General features: G+C 47.2%; 1 protein-coding gene across 3 annotated transcripts in view; it reads right to left on the bottom strand.

The window, feature by feature from the left end:
• PLCD1 (phospholipase C delta 1) overlaps positions 1-18,909 on the bottom strand; it is a 54,205-nt gene that overhangs the window by 2,674 nt on the left and 32,622 nt on the right. For 2 of the 3 annotated variants that reach the window (XM_059838815.1, XM_059838807.1), the window contains exons 5-13: positions 18,211-18,514; positions 16,885-17,086; positions 14,853-14,997; positions 13,669-13,818; positions 5,404-5,565; positions 3,939-4,095; positions 3,533-3,649; positions 1,655-1,833; positions 1,013-1,145 (exon numbers count right to left, since the gene is read on the bottom strand). In XM_059838815.1, coding sequence (XP_059694798.1) covers positions 1,013-1,145; positions 1,655-1,833; positions 3,533-3,649; positions 3,939-4,095; positions 5,404-5,565; positions 13,669-13,818; positions 14,853-14,997; positions 16,885-17,086; positions 18,211-18,514 — 1,549 coding nt within the window. The remainder of the gene's footprint in view (positions 1-1,012; positions 1,146-1,654; positions 1,834-3,532; positions 3,650-3,938; positions 4,096-5,403; positions 5,566-13,668; positions 13,819-14,852; positions 14,998-16,884; positions 17,087-18,210; positions 18,515-18,909) is intronic. The other variant, XM_059838820.1, reaches the window with a different exon arrangement.

Here is an 18,909-nt window from a genome sequence, read left to right on the forward strand (position 1 = left end):
GTGCAGAGCAGAGACCAAGGACAGCAAAATGTCACCTGGAGCCAGCTGGTCCTGCAGGGTTTGTGAGTGATTCAGCAGGAGACAGAGATCTTTCATCTGGCCCTGAAGGTGCTGAGATGGGCCTGGGGTGTCTTTATTGCTTGATCTGCTTTCCACAAGGCTGCACTTATCATTCCAGTATTGTTCCAGCTAGAGAAGGGCTGGCCATGGGGCTGGGAGTGCTCAGCAGCCCTGAGGAACAAGCCTGGCAGGTCTGAAATGTTCCCTACACAACTTTCACTTGACAGGCTGTAAAAATTATTGTAGGTGACGGAAATGGCCACGAGCTTTAGGAGCCAGGCCAGATTTATTCTAACAGGAAAGAGGAAAAGGCAAACATTGTTAGCAGGCAGGAAAATATGCACCAGCTTTCCAGAGCTTGGCTCTTAGTCCACACAGAAAAGCAGAGAGTGTGTGTTTGTGCAGAAGGCCATAATATCAAACCCTCAGTGCACAGAAGGAAGTCACAGCCATGTCTGAGTGGTAAGAAATGGTCCTCCAGCTTCTGAGATACTCAGAATTCCTCTGGGCAATACCCTGAGGAGCTTGAGTAAACTTTGTATGGCCTGCTTTAGGCAGAGGCTGGAACAGACACCTCTGAACTTCACTGCATCAATCTTTTGTGAGTTTGTGACACTTTTGGGGTACACTCAGCCCCACAAGAAGCTTCCTCTGGGAAGATCCTGGTGAGAACTCCTGCACACCAGGTCAAATCCAACTGCATGGAGATAAAGAGCACTTCCAAAGCTCTAGCTCTGCAAATCTGGCAGCCAGCACCAAACAACTCACGTGGCTGATGTTGTTTTACAGGGAACTTCTGTCTCCAAACAGAAGAAGAACAACACCTCAAGTATCTGCTTAGTGTGGGCAGGACTGGGAGCCCTGGGCAGATATGCCCAGAGGGCAGCAGCCTTGCCAAGGAGCAGAAAAGGTTCCTGCTCATGGGAGCAGAGCTGGGAGGAAACCCCCTCACCATTGTTCTCAATGACTTTGGTCTGCTTCTTGTTGTTGTCCTGCTGGACACCGTGGATCTCTATCGTCACCTTGGGATCCACAATGGAGTTTTTGCTTTTGTTCACCTTTGGCAGCTGCTGACCAGAGATTATCTGTGGAGGGAACAGGGGAAGAGGTCAGGACATCATTAGGAGAGGGGGCTCCCTGGAGGATTCCCTCTCCTTCCCCAGGAGTGCAGGATCTGCTGTGAGAGGCTGGTGCTGCCCTTTCAGAGCTGCTGCTGTGACATCCTTCAGAGGAAGCTGTCATGAGCTAAAGCACCTAAGGAACCTTGCTCCAGCCCAGCCAGCTGCCTTGGGGACAGACAACTTTTCTGAGTGTCCCCACAGTGCTCAGCTGGTGCTTGGGAACACCAGAGGTGGCTGCATGTCTGCCTGCACAGTTCTGGAAGGACAGCAAATGTTGTCATTAACCTATTGCCCAACATTAAACTTGTGAGTAGATCCCGGGAGGATCCAAGTCCATGAGAGCCCCCAGATGTGGGAAATCAGTAGGGTTAGACAACGTTGAAGGTAGGACCAGAAGAAGGAGAAGGCACAACCTACACCCCCCCCAAAAGTAGATAGATGTTACTGAGATGTTTTCCAGCTTCTATTCTTACTTTAAGCAGCAGCTTCTTCTTTGTCCCCCACGTTCCTTCTGTGATGGATTTTGGATTGAATTTGGTTTGTTCATCCCGGAGGAATTCTGGCTTTAGGACATACCCAGAAAACCCATTGTCCTGGAAGCGACCCTGGTACACATCCATTTCTGTGCCTGCTGTCTGGAAATTCAGGGCAACTGCAAGATAAATAAAGAACTTCAGTCACTCAGAGAAATCAACAGGAATCTTTTCATGCTAATTCTGTTCACATGAAACTGCACTTCATGGACATAAACATGGGCTTTTCCACGCTTCAAAGAGCAGTGGTAAACTCTGACCCTCACAGCCTGCCAGCCCTGAGGATTTCTTGCATTCAGAGATGACAGAGACAGGAGGAGCCATTACAGCCATCCTGCTCTTCCCATAATCAAAAATTGTCCTGTAAGGAATTTATGCTACCTAGAACAAGTGCATCTTTGAGATAAACCTCTGAGTTCTCTCCTGCAGTGAAGCCAGCAAAGCCATCTCAGATCATTTCTCTGGCTACTTAGCCTCATTATAAAATCTCCTTTCCAGCCCAGAGCTGCCTGTTTTCATTTGCCATCCTGAGGGGCATTGATGCCTCTGTTTTTTAGACTGGAGAGCTCCTCATTGTCTGAACTCCTCAGGTGGCAGCACAGAAGCTGTGATTAAATCACCTCTTTACTGTCTACTGCCCAAAATAGATTAAGCCTCACTGCTGTCCTAACACCAGGAACATTCCTTGTGCTCTTCCCAATTTGTCAATACCTTTTTTAAAGGCATTGATGTAAAACCTGGAACAGCCTCTGTGAACAGTCTCACTGATACCACACAGGGAGTGCACATGGACCCCAGCAGCTCCTCAGTGCTCCCTTGATTTCCTCAAGGATGATTTTAAACTCTTTAGCACCATCTAAGACATTTCTTAAGACACAGAAATTTATCCTGGTTGCATGTCCTTCATACCTGGTCATACTTGATGGCTGAGAGCATTTTAAGGCCCTCCCCTATTTTTCCACCTGCAGCAAGACTTTGATAACTGCAGCACACTGGTTTTCCTGGGAGCTGAAAGTACTCAGGGCTTCTAGAAAATCTTATTTTGAGTGTCCAAATACTGGATTCAGGTCTGGCCTTCCTGTACCCCAAGGGAACTGATGGTGCCTCCCAAGGACTGTCCTGAGGCCAGACAGGGCAAGGGGTGCTACCATGGGGGCTGCAGGACCCAAGGAGCTCATGCTCCCTCCTCCTTTGTTAAAAGGCAATAACTGCTGACAGTGAAACTGCAGGGATTTGCACATTAATGTGCAGTAAAGCCTCACCTGATGGATTTGTGAGACAGAAGATGGTCCATGGGAAGTCACTGTGTCACTGTGATATTTTATGAAAAATCCCTTCACCAGGATTTCTTCTCCTGGGAAGCCCCAGCTTCTTCCCATTTTGCTGCTTTGGAATGTGATTTGGAGAACTGTTTAGCATGTAAATTATTTTAATTTAATGACCAATCACACCCAGCTGTGTCAAACTCTCTGAGTCTGTCACAGGTTTTTATGATCATTCTTGTTTATTAGGCTTCTGATGTATGCTTTCTCTATAGTTTAGTATAGTTTTAGTATATAATTTTCTTTTAGTATAATATCATAAAATAATAAATCAGCCTTCTGAGAAACATGGAGTCAAATTCTCATCTCTCATCTCATCCTGGGGACCTCACAACACCACATCACTGGGCATTATTTGGAAAACTGGTCTCTGCCAGTGACTGCTGAGCCTCTGGCTGCAAAGGGCTTCAGATTCTGCCTCAGCTGGAGCCCCTCCCCAGCCAGGTCCTGGGTGACTCACACAGGTGACCCCCTCCAGCCTCCCAGAGACACCCACCAATCTGGCAGCCAACGTTCCACAGCTCCACGGGGCTGTAGTTGGAAGAATCCGTCCTCCAGCCTGCGGGGTAGATCCGGCTCAGGTGCCTGATGTTGTGATGGATAAAACTGGTTCCTACAGAGACAGGAAAACACAGAAGAAAACATCCCTTTCAGTGGTGGGGTAACTTGGATCTCTTCTTGTGCTGCTGTGTGTTCTCCTCTGCCTGGCAAGTCTGGCTGAATGGGAACCACCTGCAAAAATGCCCTTCTTGGTAACAGCCTCGAGGATATTGAGTTGCTTCCACTTTTCTCAGTGACATGCTTGACCAAAGAGATCATAACCCATGTCTTTGGGCTGCCTTTTCCACCAGCAGCTGATCCTTTCTGGGAAGCAAGGACAGAGGAGGGCAGAACACACTTACCAGACTCCTGGGCCAGTTTCAGAGCTTTGCTCTCCGAGAACGACGACATCTCGTAGAAAGCCCGAGGATGGTTGGGGTCATCAAAGCCTTCAAAGTGGACACTCTTGCAGTAGACAACTGTGTCTGACAGCTCCTTGGCCAGCTTCAAGGTGTCACTCTAAAAACAGGACAGCAAGAGGGTTGTGGGGAGGTTTTGCTGTCATGTTCAAAAGTGGCAATTGTGTTTTCTCTACAGGACCCCTGGGGCTTCTCTTCTCCACCACTTCCACCAGGAAAAGATGCACACTCTCAGTGGCTGGTGGTGTGCCCTCTGTGTCACCCTGTGCAGGAAAGGCTGGAAAAGGATTCCCCCTTTGTTGGTGGGATCCCCCTCCTTGCTGCTCCCTGCAGGATCATTTCTATTTGAGCACCCACGTCTGTCTCCAGGGCCTAAACTTTACAGCAGAGCCTTAGCAATGACTTTTCCAGGCATACAAACCTGGAAATAAAGGGAATAAAAGGGTGTTTTGGCCTCGACAGAGCTTGGGCTTTTTTTCCCTTTGAACTAGGAAGTGGTCACAAGCTTTGATGACTCCAACTCCACAGCCACATTCATTGGTGCAAGTGAGAGTCCCCAGCTCCCATCAGGGGCCAGAAAAGAAAGTCAAAAGATGTCAGAATGTCAAAATAATGTACACATTACTGACTAGAGATCAGAGAAATAAATATGACCTGCAAGGAGTGAGCAGCTCATCAAAGGGAAATATAGATCAGTCCAGATACAGAGGTGACACCAAACAGCTTTGCCCTCAGTGGGGCTGAATGTGTCTGTGTCACCTGTGAAGCCACCCTGTGACAGATATGGTCTTCACAAGGACCTGCACACTGGAAAAATCCATTTCCTCACATGATGGGGCAGAACACTTGTGTAAAGGCCAGCCTTTGCCTTCCAGCAATCATCATACAAATTGCTTTAGTAATTGGCCACCCTTTCCCCATAGATCTTCCCTTCCTCCATCCCTCCTCCAGGTCAGAGACAAACAGCCAGTGAGGCTGCAGGCATATCCCAAAATGTGACTGGAAAAGCTAAAGTCATGACTGTCCCATGACAAACAGATTTCTGGAAATAAGACAGAGATTGAACATGTGTCCTTCCACTGCTTCCACAGTCTGTCCTTGCTGCAAGGTCTCCAGACTCATTTTAGAGAAATAAACCAACCTTTGTGCTTGGCTGGCTCTGCAAGATCTGTTTGTGCTTGGGACAGAGATCATTAAGCTGGGCAAGCACCAGGATCCTCAGCCCCAGCAATTCCAACAATTCACCCTTACATATCCCTAGCTGAGTAGCTGAAACCACAGTGAGACCTGTCTTGGCTGGGAACACATGAAAAATTGTATTTCAACTGCTTTTCTTTATTTATTTCTTTAGGTGTGGTACAAAATCCAACTAAAAAGTGATTTCTCAGTGATTTCTTCTTTCACTTACCTTTCCTTTCTGCTCTACCTTGGTCTTCACAGATTCATCTTCAATTTCAGCTGCTTCATCTTCATCAGAGACATCCTCAGCCTCCAGGTTGTTGTTCCCATTGATGGGGTCCTCCTGCCTGCTCAGCTTCTTGCCTTTCACCAGGATCTTCCCTTTCAATTGCTGCACAAGGAAAAGTGGACAAAATACCTGGTGGTTAGAGAAGGTTCTGGCCCACCCTAAAAAAGCCCCTCAGCTGTAACCAGTGCTTTTACAGTTGTATCAGTGACTGGTTATTACCCAGAGACACAGGTAAAAATCAGTCTGTTTTCACACTGGGGCCCTGCCCAGCCTCTGAGACCACAAGCCATGAATCTGAAAACCCCAGAGAGCTCAGTGATTCCCCACTGCCACAAAGCTGACCATGCCCTCAACCAGACAACTTAAACAGTTGTGCTGTTAAAGACAATTAAAATGTACTTTTTCCCCCCCACCATGACTGAAATGTTGCTCAGCAAACAAGGCTGAGCCTGGAGGTCTGGGCTGCTGGAAGAAATTTGTGGCACCATTTTTGCCCCTCTGCGTTGCCTGTTATTTAATAAATTTATTAATTATAATGTATTTAATAAATTTATTAATAAATGTACTAACCACCCCTAACTCTGCAGTGTGTGGTTATAAACCTGTGCACAACTCTGCAAACTGTTTGAGATCCAAGCAGGGACTGAGGCAGTGCAGCCTCTGCTCCACAGACATTTCAATGGGGAGGGAGCTCCAGTAAGTTCTGGGCAGGTGCCTCATGCAGAGCAGACATGGAATTTTAATACATTTGGCATTTTGCAGGTGAAGCCTCAGGAGGATTTCCCAGACCCTTTCCAAAGCTACCTCCTCCTCAGGGAACAGCTCCTGCCACTGCTCTGATGGTACAACACTGAGCACAACCAGCAGCATGTGCCAGTGCATCACAGCTGGGTGCAGAGGGAGTCCAGGGATCACATCCCCTGTGCTGAATTAATTCTCTCCAGCCTCTTTCAAGGTTCACATGAAAGCCCTTGTTGGAGCCCTGGCTGCTGAGATTTTCAGATTTCTGTGCTGCCAGGCACTGACTCCCAAGAGAACACTGCACTGACCTGAGGCCGTGGAGAAGCTTCCAGAATGGAATGGCAGAACTGGGATTGTGGGTGTGGAGTTGGGATAGAAATGTGTGATATCACAGGGTGGGAAACTCAAGAGTTTAAGGGTCTAGAATATAGTGATGGATATAAAGCCAGATGGAGGTTTTGAGGCAGAGGTTGGTCCTTCTTCTTCACCTTCTCCTCCACGGGTTTGGGTGCTTTTGTGTAACTGGATAAAAAGTCCCCATTGCAGGCACAGGTGGTTGGTTATTGGGTTAAAAGTAAAAATAATTCAGGTGTCATTTCTGAATTGGACAGTTTATCCTTAAAAGACCTTGTAGAGAGAGAGATGGAGCTCCATTTTTAGTTTGTGAGAGTGAAGTGCTGCAGAACTCAGGGTTTGTGAGAGTGTGACAGAGATAAGAACTGATAAACATCTGAGTCTGAACAAGAAATACTGTCTCACACATTTAATCCTAACACTGGAAAAAAAGAAGCAAAGAATCCACAACCCCTCACCCCTGATGTATTCTTTGCACAAGCCCTGGCTGTGGGAGGAAGGCTGGAGCCTGGACAGGGATGACTTGGAGCCCAAACAAGGCAGCAGCAAGGCTTGGGACAGGGAGAAGTATTGGGAAAGGTCACTGGGGGTGATCTCCAGTGTGTGGGTTATGCCTTAAAATCAAGAGCATCACTAGGCCTGGCAGCTTTCAGGAACAGGAGATTTGCTGCCACCTGGATGTGTTTGGTACTCCTGGCTTTGGAGGGTACAAGTTATTCCACAAAAATGCAATCTTGGAATTAGCCTGTACAGCCCCTCAGTCTGTGTAACACGTTCCCCTTTCCTCAGCAACACCCTATATTTACCTTTTCTGCAACAGCAAAAGCAACAAAATCCCACCCCATTCAAATGACAGGACTGTGAAAAACCAAGAATCTTTCATGAAACAACACAGGCGTTTTCAAAGGACACCATTCCCCCTTGGCACCCTTTGTGGGTTCAAGCAAATTGCATCACATTTTTACAGAGATCAGCCTGACTCCTCACCACCTGGCAAAGCTGTGGATGAAGCTGGGTTTGAGCAGAAATCCAACACTGGCACCTGAGGCAGCAGCTGAGAGCATTTTGATTCAGCTGCCACAAATGAGCTGTTTACAGTGGGGCACTTTCCCTGTCACCCAAAAGCTGCACTCCAAGGAGCACTCAGAGCACAGCAATATCCTCCTCCTCATCCCCACCCCATCCTCCCAGGCAGGGCTGTGCTCTGCTTCTTCTCATCCATGGCTGGGAGATGAGTTGGCTCAGCTTCAGAGCCTGACTTCAGCCTGCTGCTCTCATGTCCCTTCCCACCCTCCTGCCTCAACACCCAGCTCTACTCTGTTCTTCCACCACAAAATCCAGTTCTGGGTGAGCTTTTAGGCTCTGCTCAGCACTTGGGATGGACAAGCCTGGAAGGATTGCACTGGGGACAGTAAGGAGTGATGCCTCAGGTTTTAGCTTTTATATTTTTCAGGTTCTGTGCTGCTTTAGTGTGGAGTTCTGAGCTTCACCTCAGGCCATGGTGAGCTCTGTGCACAGAGCAGGGAGACAAAACAGTTCCTGCTCCAGCTGGGCACCAAGGACAAATGATCCAAATCTCAGCCCAGGAGCACAAACCTCGTGGGCTGGAGAGAGAAAAACAAGCAGGGTGGGAGTGCCTGGGCTAAAGCTGGGCTGGGACAATGAACTGCAAGGTGCAAATGGAGCAGAGCTGATCCCAGGGAGAGACCCCGGGAGCGCTCGTGCATTTTGGGGCCATTTTGGGTCATCTTGGGTGCAGCCCTGGCTGGGCTCTGGTGCTGCCCAAGGTGCATCCATGGAGGGTTTTAATAAATCCCTGCTTTATTCTTTAGCTCTGTCCAGCCTCTGTTCTAGCTCAGCCTGCACAAGGCATCAGGAGAGGCTGAGAGCAGCCCCTCTTGTCCCCTGCAGGCTGCAGATACCATCCTGGTATTTAATGTATTATCTGCCTCTGCTTTCTAATGCCCCACAAGAAATGTTACTGTCTCCCCTCACAGCTCAGTAGTGGAGAACTAAGGATAAGGTATTTGGGTCAGCCTGCTTGATTCTTAATTACCAGCAGGTAATTAAGCTTTTTAAGTCTTGTCAAGCCTCTAAAGGGGGGAAATAATGCCTTAAGTTTTGGCTTTCATATTTTTCAGATTCTGTGTTGCCTAGGTGTGTAATTCTGAGCTTCATATTAAGTGTTGATAAGCTCTCTTCACAGAGTAGGGAGACAAAACAATTCCTTCTCTAGCTGGGCACCAAGGACAAATGATCCAAATCTCAGGCCCAAGAGCATGAACAACATAAACAGAAGAGAGAAAACAAGAAGGATGGGACTTCATTATCTGAAGCTGTAATTGGACAATTAACCCCAATATGCAAATGGAGCAGAACCTATAAAAGTGTGAGACCCTGTGACCAGTCATCCATTTTGTGACCATTTTGGTTCCCTTTGGGCTGGGCTCTTGTGCTGCCCAAGGTGGATCCACTGAGGCCTTTTAATAAATACCTAATTTCCTCTCTAGCTCTGGGTAGCCTCTGTTTTAGGTCAGCCTTCTCAAGGCATCACTCCCATTCAGCCTGCACAGCAAGTGGGAGGTGCAATTCCTGGCACAGACCAACCCTACATGGCTGAAGAACATCACGAGGGAAGGCACAGCAGCACAGCCCCCACTGTGTCTCCTCACCACAACCCATTCCAGGGCTGCAGCAGCAGGTTCTCAGTGCTGCTGTTATCCTATCTAGCCTCTGGTTCTGTGGGAAACCTTGGATATGGGGCAAATGCTCCCCATGGGCACAGGACAGTGGGAGAGCAAGCCATGTGCCACCTAACTCAGAGAAGATCCATTTGCTTTTTTGTCAGAAAAAAGGGTGAGAGTCACCCAAAGAGAGGCATTTTCATCCCCATTTCCTGCAAAAGGTGCTATCCTGTAGTAGCACTGCAGTGAAACCCCCCTGCAGAGGAAGCAAAGTCCTAAATCTGAGACTTTATCTTCTTTACTGAGGTTTTAAACAAGCTGATATAGACAGTCACAAGCACACACGTGCCCTTGCTCCATCTCTCCTGGTTCCCCTTCATGTGATATTAAGTATTTCTAGCCTGAGGCAAAACACACTCAGCTCATCAGTTCAGCTCTGCTGAGCAGATCCCTTGTCTTAGGAGGAAGCAATAGCTGAAATACCCAATAAATGTTCTCCAAGTAGACCATAAAGCCATTCCAGCTGTCTGTGGGAAGCCCAAGGTGGAGAACAACCTCAGGAAAGGCTACAAGGACACTGGACTCCACTGAGAAGACACAGTGGAGTGGCTCCTGAAGCAGATGCAGCTCTTGCCCTTCTTCACACACCCTATAAATGGCATTCCTTAGTCCACCTGAAGTGGAGCTCATCTGCTCTCCTACCTTTTCCACTGCACACTGAACAACCTCAGCTCTGCAGGTGAAATGGTTCTGACATTGGGATATGGAAACCATCTTAAAGGAAAGCACTGACTTGATCAGAAGCAGCAGAGCTGCAATGAGCAGAGGATTTTAAAAGATCTGTGTACAGAGGTTTATCCTACCTGAAAGCTTCCGGCCCCTAGGAGCAACCTGAGAGCCACAGCAAGGTCTGAGCTCCAGTTTTCATCTCAGTGGGAATGGAAGATTTGTAAAGAGATCCACCTCAAACTTTCTGTGGCTTCAACACCTCCTTTAGAGTCAACAGAGAAAACCAAACACTCCCAGGGTGTGATTCCTCCTCTGTTTGGATAAACACTGAGAAGGAGGTGGACCACACCTCCAGCTCCTCTGACTGTTTCTCCAAAGGAGCCCTAAGTGAAGTGCTCAGGTACATGGATACACAGGGTCAGCACTGCCTCCTGACATCCCTCTCTCAGGATGAGGATGAGAGGAACAGTGGATTTGTCTTTCCAAACAAGCTGTGGGTCTGCTGGGAGATAAAACTAGCACTGGGACATAAAAGAAACAATGGGAAGGGTTCCACTGATTGATGAATGCAAAAAGATAATTGCCTTTACAAATAAACTTTAGGTTTGCTGATAGATGAAATTAGACATTGAGAGATGAAAGAAACAATGGGGAAGAAAAACCCTGAATTCCATAAGAATAAAAAATGAAAAGGGAGGGTTATACATTAGAGGGGAATCTCTGGTATCAGGTGCTCTGGGAAGTCTGAACCTCTCAAGTACCTCAGCCAAGGGGGAAAGAGAGAAGGGAAATGTGGCTGGGAAATTGGGATAAAAAGGAGGCTGCATCCTCCAAAAATTCAAGAGATCCCAGGGGAATGCCCCATGGCCTCTCCCTTTATCTGAATAAAGTTAAAGGACTCCTCTGTCTCCTTTTTGGACATAAACCTCTGGTGTCTGTGGATTAATTTTCCCAACAAGGATATCCACCTCTGCAGACTTCTGGAAGCTCTGAGGAATAACATGTTCACATTCCTGAGGAGATGTGCAGATCAGATGCACTGATTGGTGTCACATCTCCATCTGTGCATGTCCTTCAGCTGCAAACTGAAGTGTTTCAGCTTCAGTGAGTGGCACCAGAGGATGAAGAGAATCTCCAGAAAAGGGGAAGAAACACATTACTGAAGGAGGTTTTGGAGGATTGAAGGAAACTCAGCTCAAGAACTTCAGGCAAGAAGATGCACTTCAGATAAGCTGGGCTAAGGGTGGAGAAACAGAGATGTGCAGATGGACCTGAAGCCACATTGACACAAAATGTGTGGGTAATGCCCAAAGCCACTGTCCTCATAACAAGGAATTCCAGGAACAAAGAACTCCAGGGGTTTCAGACACACTGGATACACTGAATACTTCCAACACTGGGAGCAGTTTTAGTCTCATTCTAGGACTGTGATTTGGCAGCATTTCTAGCTGGGATGTAGGACAGGGGCAAGGAGCCCTGGCAGACCCCTGTGAAGACCAGGGATGGGACAGAAGGGCAAGAACCCACCAGCAGCAGAGACTGAATCAGCTCCCTACAGCCCTGGCCCTGCCTGGAGCCTGTTTGTTGTTTTTCACATAATTCACTATTGGGACCCAAAGACAGCAGCTTGGGGGAGGTATTTAGATAATCCGTGCAGCCCAACACTGCCCCTGAATGGAGCTGAATAAATCAGATTCCTGCCCCGGGCTGTGGTGTGAATCGTTAGCACCAATCCAAACCGTGTCAATCTTCCTTTAATTACTAACCTTGCCCTGCTGACACAATCGGCAGCAATCCTTCCACTGTTTGTGTTTACAGCTTCCAGCCCTTTGCTCAGTGGCAGCTCCCACCCTTTTCCTCATATAAAAAAAAACTTGTTGTCCCTGGTTTCCTCCTGTCAACAAGGGAGGGAAAAGCCAAGAGGTTCCTGGTTTGTTTGTTTGTTTGTTTTCCCCTCATGTTTCAGTTTCAATGTGTTTTACACCCCCCAAAAAATCAGCATTTCAGCCCTTTGCACTGTCCTACTTCACACAGCAGGAAGGCAGAGGAAAAGTACCAGAAGGAAAAGGATAGGTGTTGCAACATTGGCAATTTTTCTGTTCAAACTAAATGGATCAATCCCTGCACTGGAGCAGATCAGCCCAAATTCATTCCCTAGGGTGGATCAGGGCATTGTGTTCAGCTGTGGCCAAGTGTCTTCTTGGCAATCAAAGTCAGGTTAGATGAGCACAGGCATGGAAAAAACATCTTTGGGAAGTTGGGGTCATCCCCTTCCACTCACAAATCACACACTGCTTTGCTTGGTGTTTCTCCTTTCTTTCATCCTATCATTGCCATCAGCTGAAAAGCCATCAGCACTTTTCCTGATCCTGCACCAGGATAAATAACAAGTCAGGAGGGGACACTGAAGACATATTTTTCCAACTCAGTGAGAGCCTGCAAAGATTGATCTCTGTGCTGGGAGTGTCCTCACCCTGGGAGAGTCACTTCTCCCAGTGGAGGCACCTTGTCTGTGCCAGAGCCAAGGTCCTGCTGAAGCAGCAGCAGTAAAAATTTCAGTTCATCCTAATTTATTGCCCTGGTGCTTAGGGACCAGCCCAGAGCAGCTTCCCTCTGTGCCAGGCATTGTATCAAACGAGGCATGACACTCCTAAACTAAAGGGGAAAGTCAGAAAGAGAAAGGAGATAAAGGAAGAAGGAGAACTAATATAGAAGATATCCTGGGTGGATTGTTTTCCTCTCCTTTCTCCCCTGCTGACTGCCAGCTTTATCTTACCCACAAACTCCTTCCAGCTCTGACTAGGCATGTTCATCCAAGTTTTGGAGAATGAGCAAAGAAATGCAATTTAAAGAAAACTACAGCTAACCCTATGGGAGTCTGTTTCTGCAAAGTGGAAAGAAAAAGAAAGAAAGAAAAAGAAAGAAAAAGAAAGAAAAAGAAAGAAAAAGAAAGAAAAAGAAAGAAAAAGAAAGAAAAAGAAAGAAAAAGAAAGAAAAAGAAAGAAAAAGAAAGAAAAAGAAAGAAAAAGAAAGAAAAAGAAAGAAAAAGAAAGGGAGGGAGGGAAGGAAGGGGCGGAAGGAAGGGGCGGAAGGAAGGGGCGGAAGGAAGGGAAAGAAAGAGAGAAAGAAAGAAAGAGAGAGAGAAAGAAAGAAAGAGAGAAAGAAAGAAAGAGAGAAAGAGAGAAAGAGAGAAAGAGAGAAAGAGAGAAAGAGAGAAAGAAAGAACCACATGACCACATGGGTGGAAATAGATTAATGTTTCCTTTTGGCTCCTGTTTTGGAGACATATTTTCCATATCAAGATTCCACTTCCAATTTTTTTCCTGTCAGCTAATGATTTCTAATGATTCATGCTGGTGAACCACTGTTGAGTGCTGTGTATCTCTTTCCTCTTGCCAGGCCAGGGCTCAGCTCCCAGCCTGTCAGCTGCCCTGATTCCTGGGAATAAAAGGGGTATCTCTAGGCAGCCTCCTGCTTCCCTTTTCCTCCATGGAGAAAGGAAGAGATCTCCATGCCCACCAAGCCAGGCCATTCCCAGTGGCTCCCCCAGGACACTCTCAATGGCAGGACACTGTGTCTAATACACCTTCAGGCTCCTTGCAGTGGTTTTCCCCTTGAGTTTTGAGCTTTGCACTCAGCAAAAGAAAAACTTCCCTCTTGTCCAACCCTCAGAAAGTGCTGGAGTGGCCTTGCTTACCTCTGGGGAGGGGAAGTGGGATTTGTTTCCATCGACTGGGGCCACCAAGAGCATGTCCTGCAGGATGGTGGTCATGTGCTGGGCCATGACCTTCTGCTGCTCCACGCTGCAGTGGTTCTCCAGGGAGATGATGACAGGGTATGGTGAGGTCTGGAACAAGACAGCAACACACACCATCAGTGAACTCTGTGCTTTCACCAGTCTACAGAAATTGGGATGAACCCCAGTGCTGCTCTCTCTGGGAGTGAGTGTGTCAACAGGAGGGTCTGATACTCTCCTAAAGCAAGGATTTGTTAAAAATGGAATTTGTTAAAAATGAAACCGTGCAGTAGTTACTCAGATCTGTGCTGATGCCTTCCAGAGATGATGGTCCAATGGAGAAGGCACCAGGATGGGTCAGGATTGTCTCTCACAGACTTTCTGGGGCATTCCCTGTGCCTCATTCTCCACCTGCACTGTGGGCCAGAGCACCTCCCTAGAAGAAGAACTGGGAAGGGGGCTTTGAAATCACAGGGTTTGCTCAAACCCTTAAGTGATACCAATCCTTCCTCCATTCCTGCATAAGCCTGATCTGGTTCCCTGTGGCCCCTAGGTCATTTTGTGTGCTGAAGGCATTGTCATTATTGTCACTGTCACTCCTTTAAGGCCCCAAACAAAACTTGGCACCAGCTCCCAAGTGCACTGAAGGAAAACAGCAGAGTCCAGTGAGTCTGGACAGACCTAAGATTTTCTGAAGCCTGCTGCCATACAAGACTCCAGCCCTGTTCATCCCTTTTAAAGCAGAATAAAAGCAGTCCTTCACATCCAAACCATGCACATGGGTTCCTCTAAACAAGAAACAGACCCTGAGACATCAAAGCCACACAAATCACGGGCTTGCTGGCATTTCCCACCAGGTACGCTCAAGATTATGAGCATCACTTTCATTGCAGTGAAAATACACAGGATGGTCCAGGATGCAGCTGTGCTGGCACAGGTGAACACTCATCCTCAGATGATGCTTTCCCGTGCAGCAACCCCCAGGGATGGAGCTCTGGAGCAAGCAGAGCATGGATGCCCAGACAGAAGGACACATCTTGTGCTCATGAGGTGAACCTGTCATTGCTTCTGCTCTCTGCTGGGAGGGAAGAGCTCTACTGCCAGTCCTGGGTTGTGCAACAGGAGAAAAAGTCCCTCATCCTTACTTGGAATGCATAGTTCTTGATGGCCTTAATGACATCACTGAAGAGGATCTTGGAGGTGAGAGTGTAGCCGTGATAAATGACGGGCTCTGAGTTGGGGCCATCCCAGCAATCCAGCTCCACGCAGCGACAGCCTTTGGTCAGGGCTCTGGAAACAAAGAAGGGACTGGTTGGGTTCTACACCTTCTGCTCCATCTCCAGGTGAGGGTACAGCAGGCACAGGTGCTGCCTGGGAAGACTGGAAGGAAGTTCAGGAGCAAGGGAGAAGAAAGGAGCTTGGAAAAAACAGGAAAGTTGATAAAGGATGGGATCAGGTGGAATCAGTGTCAGCAAGGAAAGCTCAAGGTTGAGCAAGGAAAGCACAGAAGGATCTGAGAAATAAGGAAGTGAAAGTCCAAGGTAGAATTATCCAAAGAATAAGACATAGTGAGTGCCAGATGAGAAAGGACACTGATTACTGTGCCCCAAGCCTCTCCCCAAAGATGGTGAAGAGAAGAGAAAATCAAGAGAGGCTGCAGTGGAAGAATGGCAGTCAGCCTTAGAAGACAGGTCACAAAGTTTAGATGATGTGATTTCTTCATCTAGATCTGATGTGACACGAGGGATGAATCCTCAGAGCTGGGAGGGAGGGAGGGAGCTGTGGAAACTCCACCACAGGTAAGAAGACTGCTGAGGGCCAGTGTCCTAAACTGAGTCTACAGACTGAATTTCCACATGAAATTCCTGCCTCTACATATCCATACTTCCATTTCAATTTGTTTTCAAATGTAGATTTCCCCCCCATCTATCTAGAGGTGATCTCGTGTCTTCTACAGTAATTCCCTAAACATTTCAGATTACACAATGCCTTTAACTCATTGCAATAGAATCACAGGATGGTTTGGGTTGGAAGGGACCTTAGAGATCATCCAGTTCCAATCCCCTGCCATGGGAAGGGACAGCTTCCACCAGACCAGGTCACTCAGAGCCCTGTCCAACCTGGCCTTGAACACTTCCAGGGATGGAGCATCCACAGCATCTCTGGGAAACCTCTTCCAGAATAATGGGATTTTATTTGGTTTTTTTTGGTACAACCCAAACATACATCTATAATTTTAAGACTGTGTAAGATGAATTCAAAGAGCTACTGAGAAGTAACCTGTGCCAGATTTCACTCTCAACACTTCTGACCTTGTGACTCCAGTCAGTTGTTGCTCCTGAGAGTGACATAAGTCATAAACAAAGGCAGAACTGCAGCCATTGACTGGCTCATGAGGAAACACTGTCTCACCTGATAAAAACAAGCAGTAATGTATTCTGGGTGTGCAAATCACTAAAGGTCACTGCACCCATCTGGCCATGAGACATCAGTCGCTGTTAAAGGCAGACACAGGTAACACCTAAAGCTCTAAACAACACCTAAAGTGCAGGGGTGCTGTGGGAATATCTGAGATGCTAAAAAGGCACCAGGTGTAAGCTCTGCTGATCACTCTCTGCTCATATCCCATCTCTTGTTTTTTTTGATTGCTCCAACGAGGACTCTCCAAAATAAACCCCAGCATGGTTGTGGGACAGTCCCTGCCATGGGCCTCTCCCAGAAGGCAGCACAGAGCATAAGCACCATGACATCATGCTTCATTTTGGCTTCTCCCAGACCTGCAGCCCTGTCCCAGGAATCTTTCCATCTTGTAAGCTCCTTGCACTCTCTCGTGCCATATTTTGGGGAATGCAACACCCCCTCAGCATCATGCTTTGAAAACACCAGGCCAGAGGGCTGTAATCCAGCCTCCATGTGACTGCAGATATTTCATACTGCTTCCAAATGTAGTAATTATACATCCTACACTCAGGTGGACACCAGATGAGACTCAGGTCAAAGAGCTGTGACAAGGAGCTGGTTTGGAAACAGCTCACCCTGGAAACATGGGCCAGCCCATATTACCTGGTCTGGTGGGAGATTGCTTCTTGACCCTTGCATCCATCAGCACAGACACTCATGTCTTCTGAAAGAAAGAGGTTAACCTCCCAAACACACCCAAACTCACACCCTCTTTACCTGATATAGGCCTCTGTGCTGCTTGGCCCTGTGATCTGGTCTTCCATGAGATAGGTGTTGTGTGAGGAGGACACCAAGTAGTGGCTGAGAGGTTGGGTCATGTCCTGGTAAACTTTTCGGTGGGAGGGGTTGAATATGTTCCCCTCATCTGACAGCAGGTACATCAGGAAACCATCCTTGGTCATGGCATTGCCCCTCTTGGCTGTCAGGTAAACAGACAAAACCCCACAGTGAAAAGGAGATGCCACCAGGTCGTGCTGCCACCTTCACCACAGTGCCTCTGCTCTCCAGGAGATCCCAGAGGCAAAACATGCTCCCCAGGAATTCAGTAAAAGCAAAGACATGGATGTTCTCCAGACAAGGATGACACCATCAGCTGCCTGAAAATGCTTTTAAAGCCCTTCCCAAGCACAGCTTTTTATGACACTTATGTGGCTTTTCATTACACTTTACTTGTCCTTGATAACATCTTAAAAGTGTCAAAGACAGACCTTACCTCATCTGTCTCTAGAGATTTACAGCATGAAAATCTCTGTTTGAGCATTTCAAGGTTTCTTTGCACCAGCCCAGAGAAGATGTCACATGTCTAAACACAGCCAGATAAATCCTGTCTAGATTATCCAATGAAATACATGATTTGCAAAGAGGAAATACAAAATTACTCCCCATTTTGAGGGACTGAACTAGATCTCAGCCTAATCCTAAAGCCTGACATTTGCAAAGCCTTGTCCCTCTCCTGAAGGAGTAGCAGGATAGTGGGAAACCAGCCCAAGATTCTGAGTTGGCTCTTGGAACCCACTCTCCAAGGTGCTCCAGACTGATGACTCACCCACAATCTGAGCAGACAGACAGTTCAGAGTCTGCCTCCTAAACAGCTGTCACCTCCCTGGCCTCTACTCAGAGATCTCATCTGCAGATGGCTTTACAGGTGCCCACCATCAAGGACATCTGCCTCCACTCCAGCTTCTGGAGAACACAAACATTGCTACATTCTCAGCCTTGAAAAGCCACATGAGGTCTTGGCACCTGAATAACCCATCTGAGTCTTATCCTCAGGATTTTCATCATCCTCTAGTCAAACCTGTATCAATCCCTCTCCTGCTGTTCAGTGCACCCAAAATAAAATTGAAGAGAGAGATTTCCCAGCCTCTCCTCTGCCCTCCTCTCCTAGAGCTGTCAATGCTCCCCTAGGAGAGTGGTGTTTTAGAACAGCTGTGGGGAGAAAATAATGCACACGCCTGCAGGAAAAAAGCAACAGCAAATGCAATTCAGAGTTCATCAAAAAAGCAAGATTTTGAAGCAAACCAGCCAGGGTTTTAGACCTACCTCTTTCATTGGGCTCATATCTCTGAATTAAGGCAGGGGCAGCAACAACAGCATCTTCTTCCTGCTGCACCTCATAGAGAAACCTCACCAGGTTCTGGCAGGACATGAACCCTTCTGGGTCCGAGTACATTTGGAAGATGCTGTCTATTTCCTTCCTCTCTGTCAGTATCTTGTAAAATTCCTCTATCTCATCATCCTCCAGAGCCTCTGTTTTGGACTTGTCACAGTGCTGTAAACGTAGAGGGGAGAAGGAGTGAAAACCTTCTTTCCTTCTGGCATAGGCCAGCCGTAATCTGCACCAGGGCTACACAACGCAGAACACAAAATAATTGCAAAGAGTTACTGGCCAGCCAGTGAGGAGCACGTGGTCAATGACAATGGTTCTCACTGACAAGGCCAATAGTTATAAAAATTACAGTTATTAATATTTATACATTGTCAGTGTGCTCGAGAGCACCAGCCTTGAGTTCCATCACTTGGTGTGCTTCAGTCAGGACAGCTCAAAATAATCCAAGCACAAATCAAGGGTCAAAAGAAATGTAATTCTTCATCTCAGGGGGAATAAAGGGAAATAATTAACTCTATTAAATAATGATAGATAGTATAGCCAAAAATCCAGGAAGTTAAGTGAAAAGAACCCTTCCTTTGACCTTAGTGGCTCAGACCTCGAGAGGCTGTCAAGACTCACAGTAGCATTGT

This window comes from Haemorhous mexicanus, chromosome 1, assembly GCF_027477595.1.
Source record: "Haemorhous mexicanus isolate bHaeMex1 chromosome 1, bHaeMex1.pri, whole genome shotgun sequence".
Lineage (NCBI taxonomy): Eukaryota > Metazoa > Chordata > Aves > Passeriformes > Fringillidae > Haemorhous > Haemorhous mexicanus.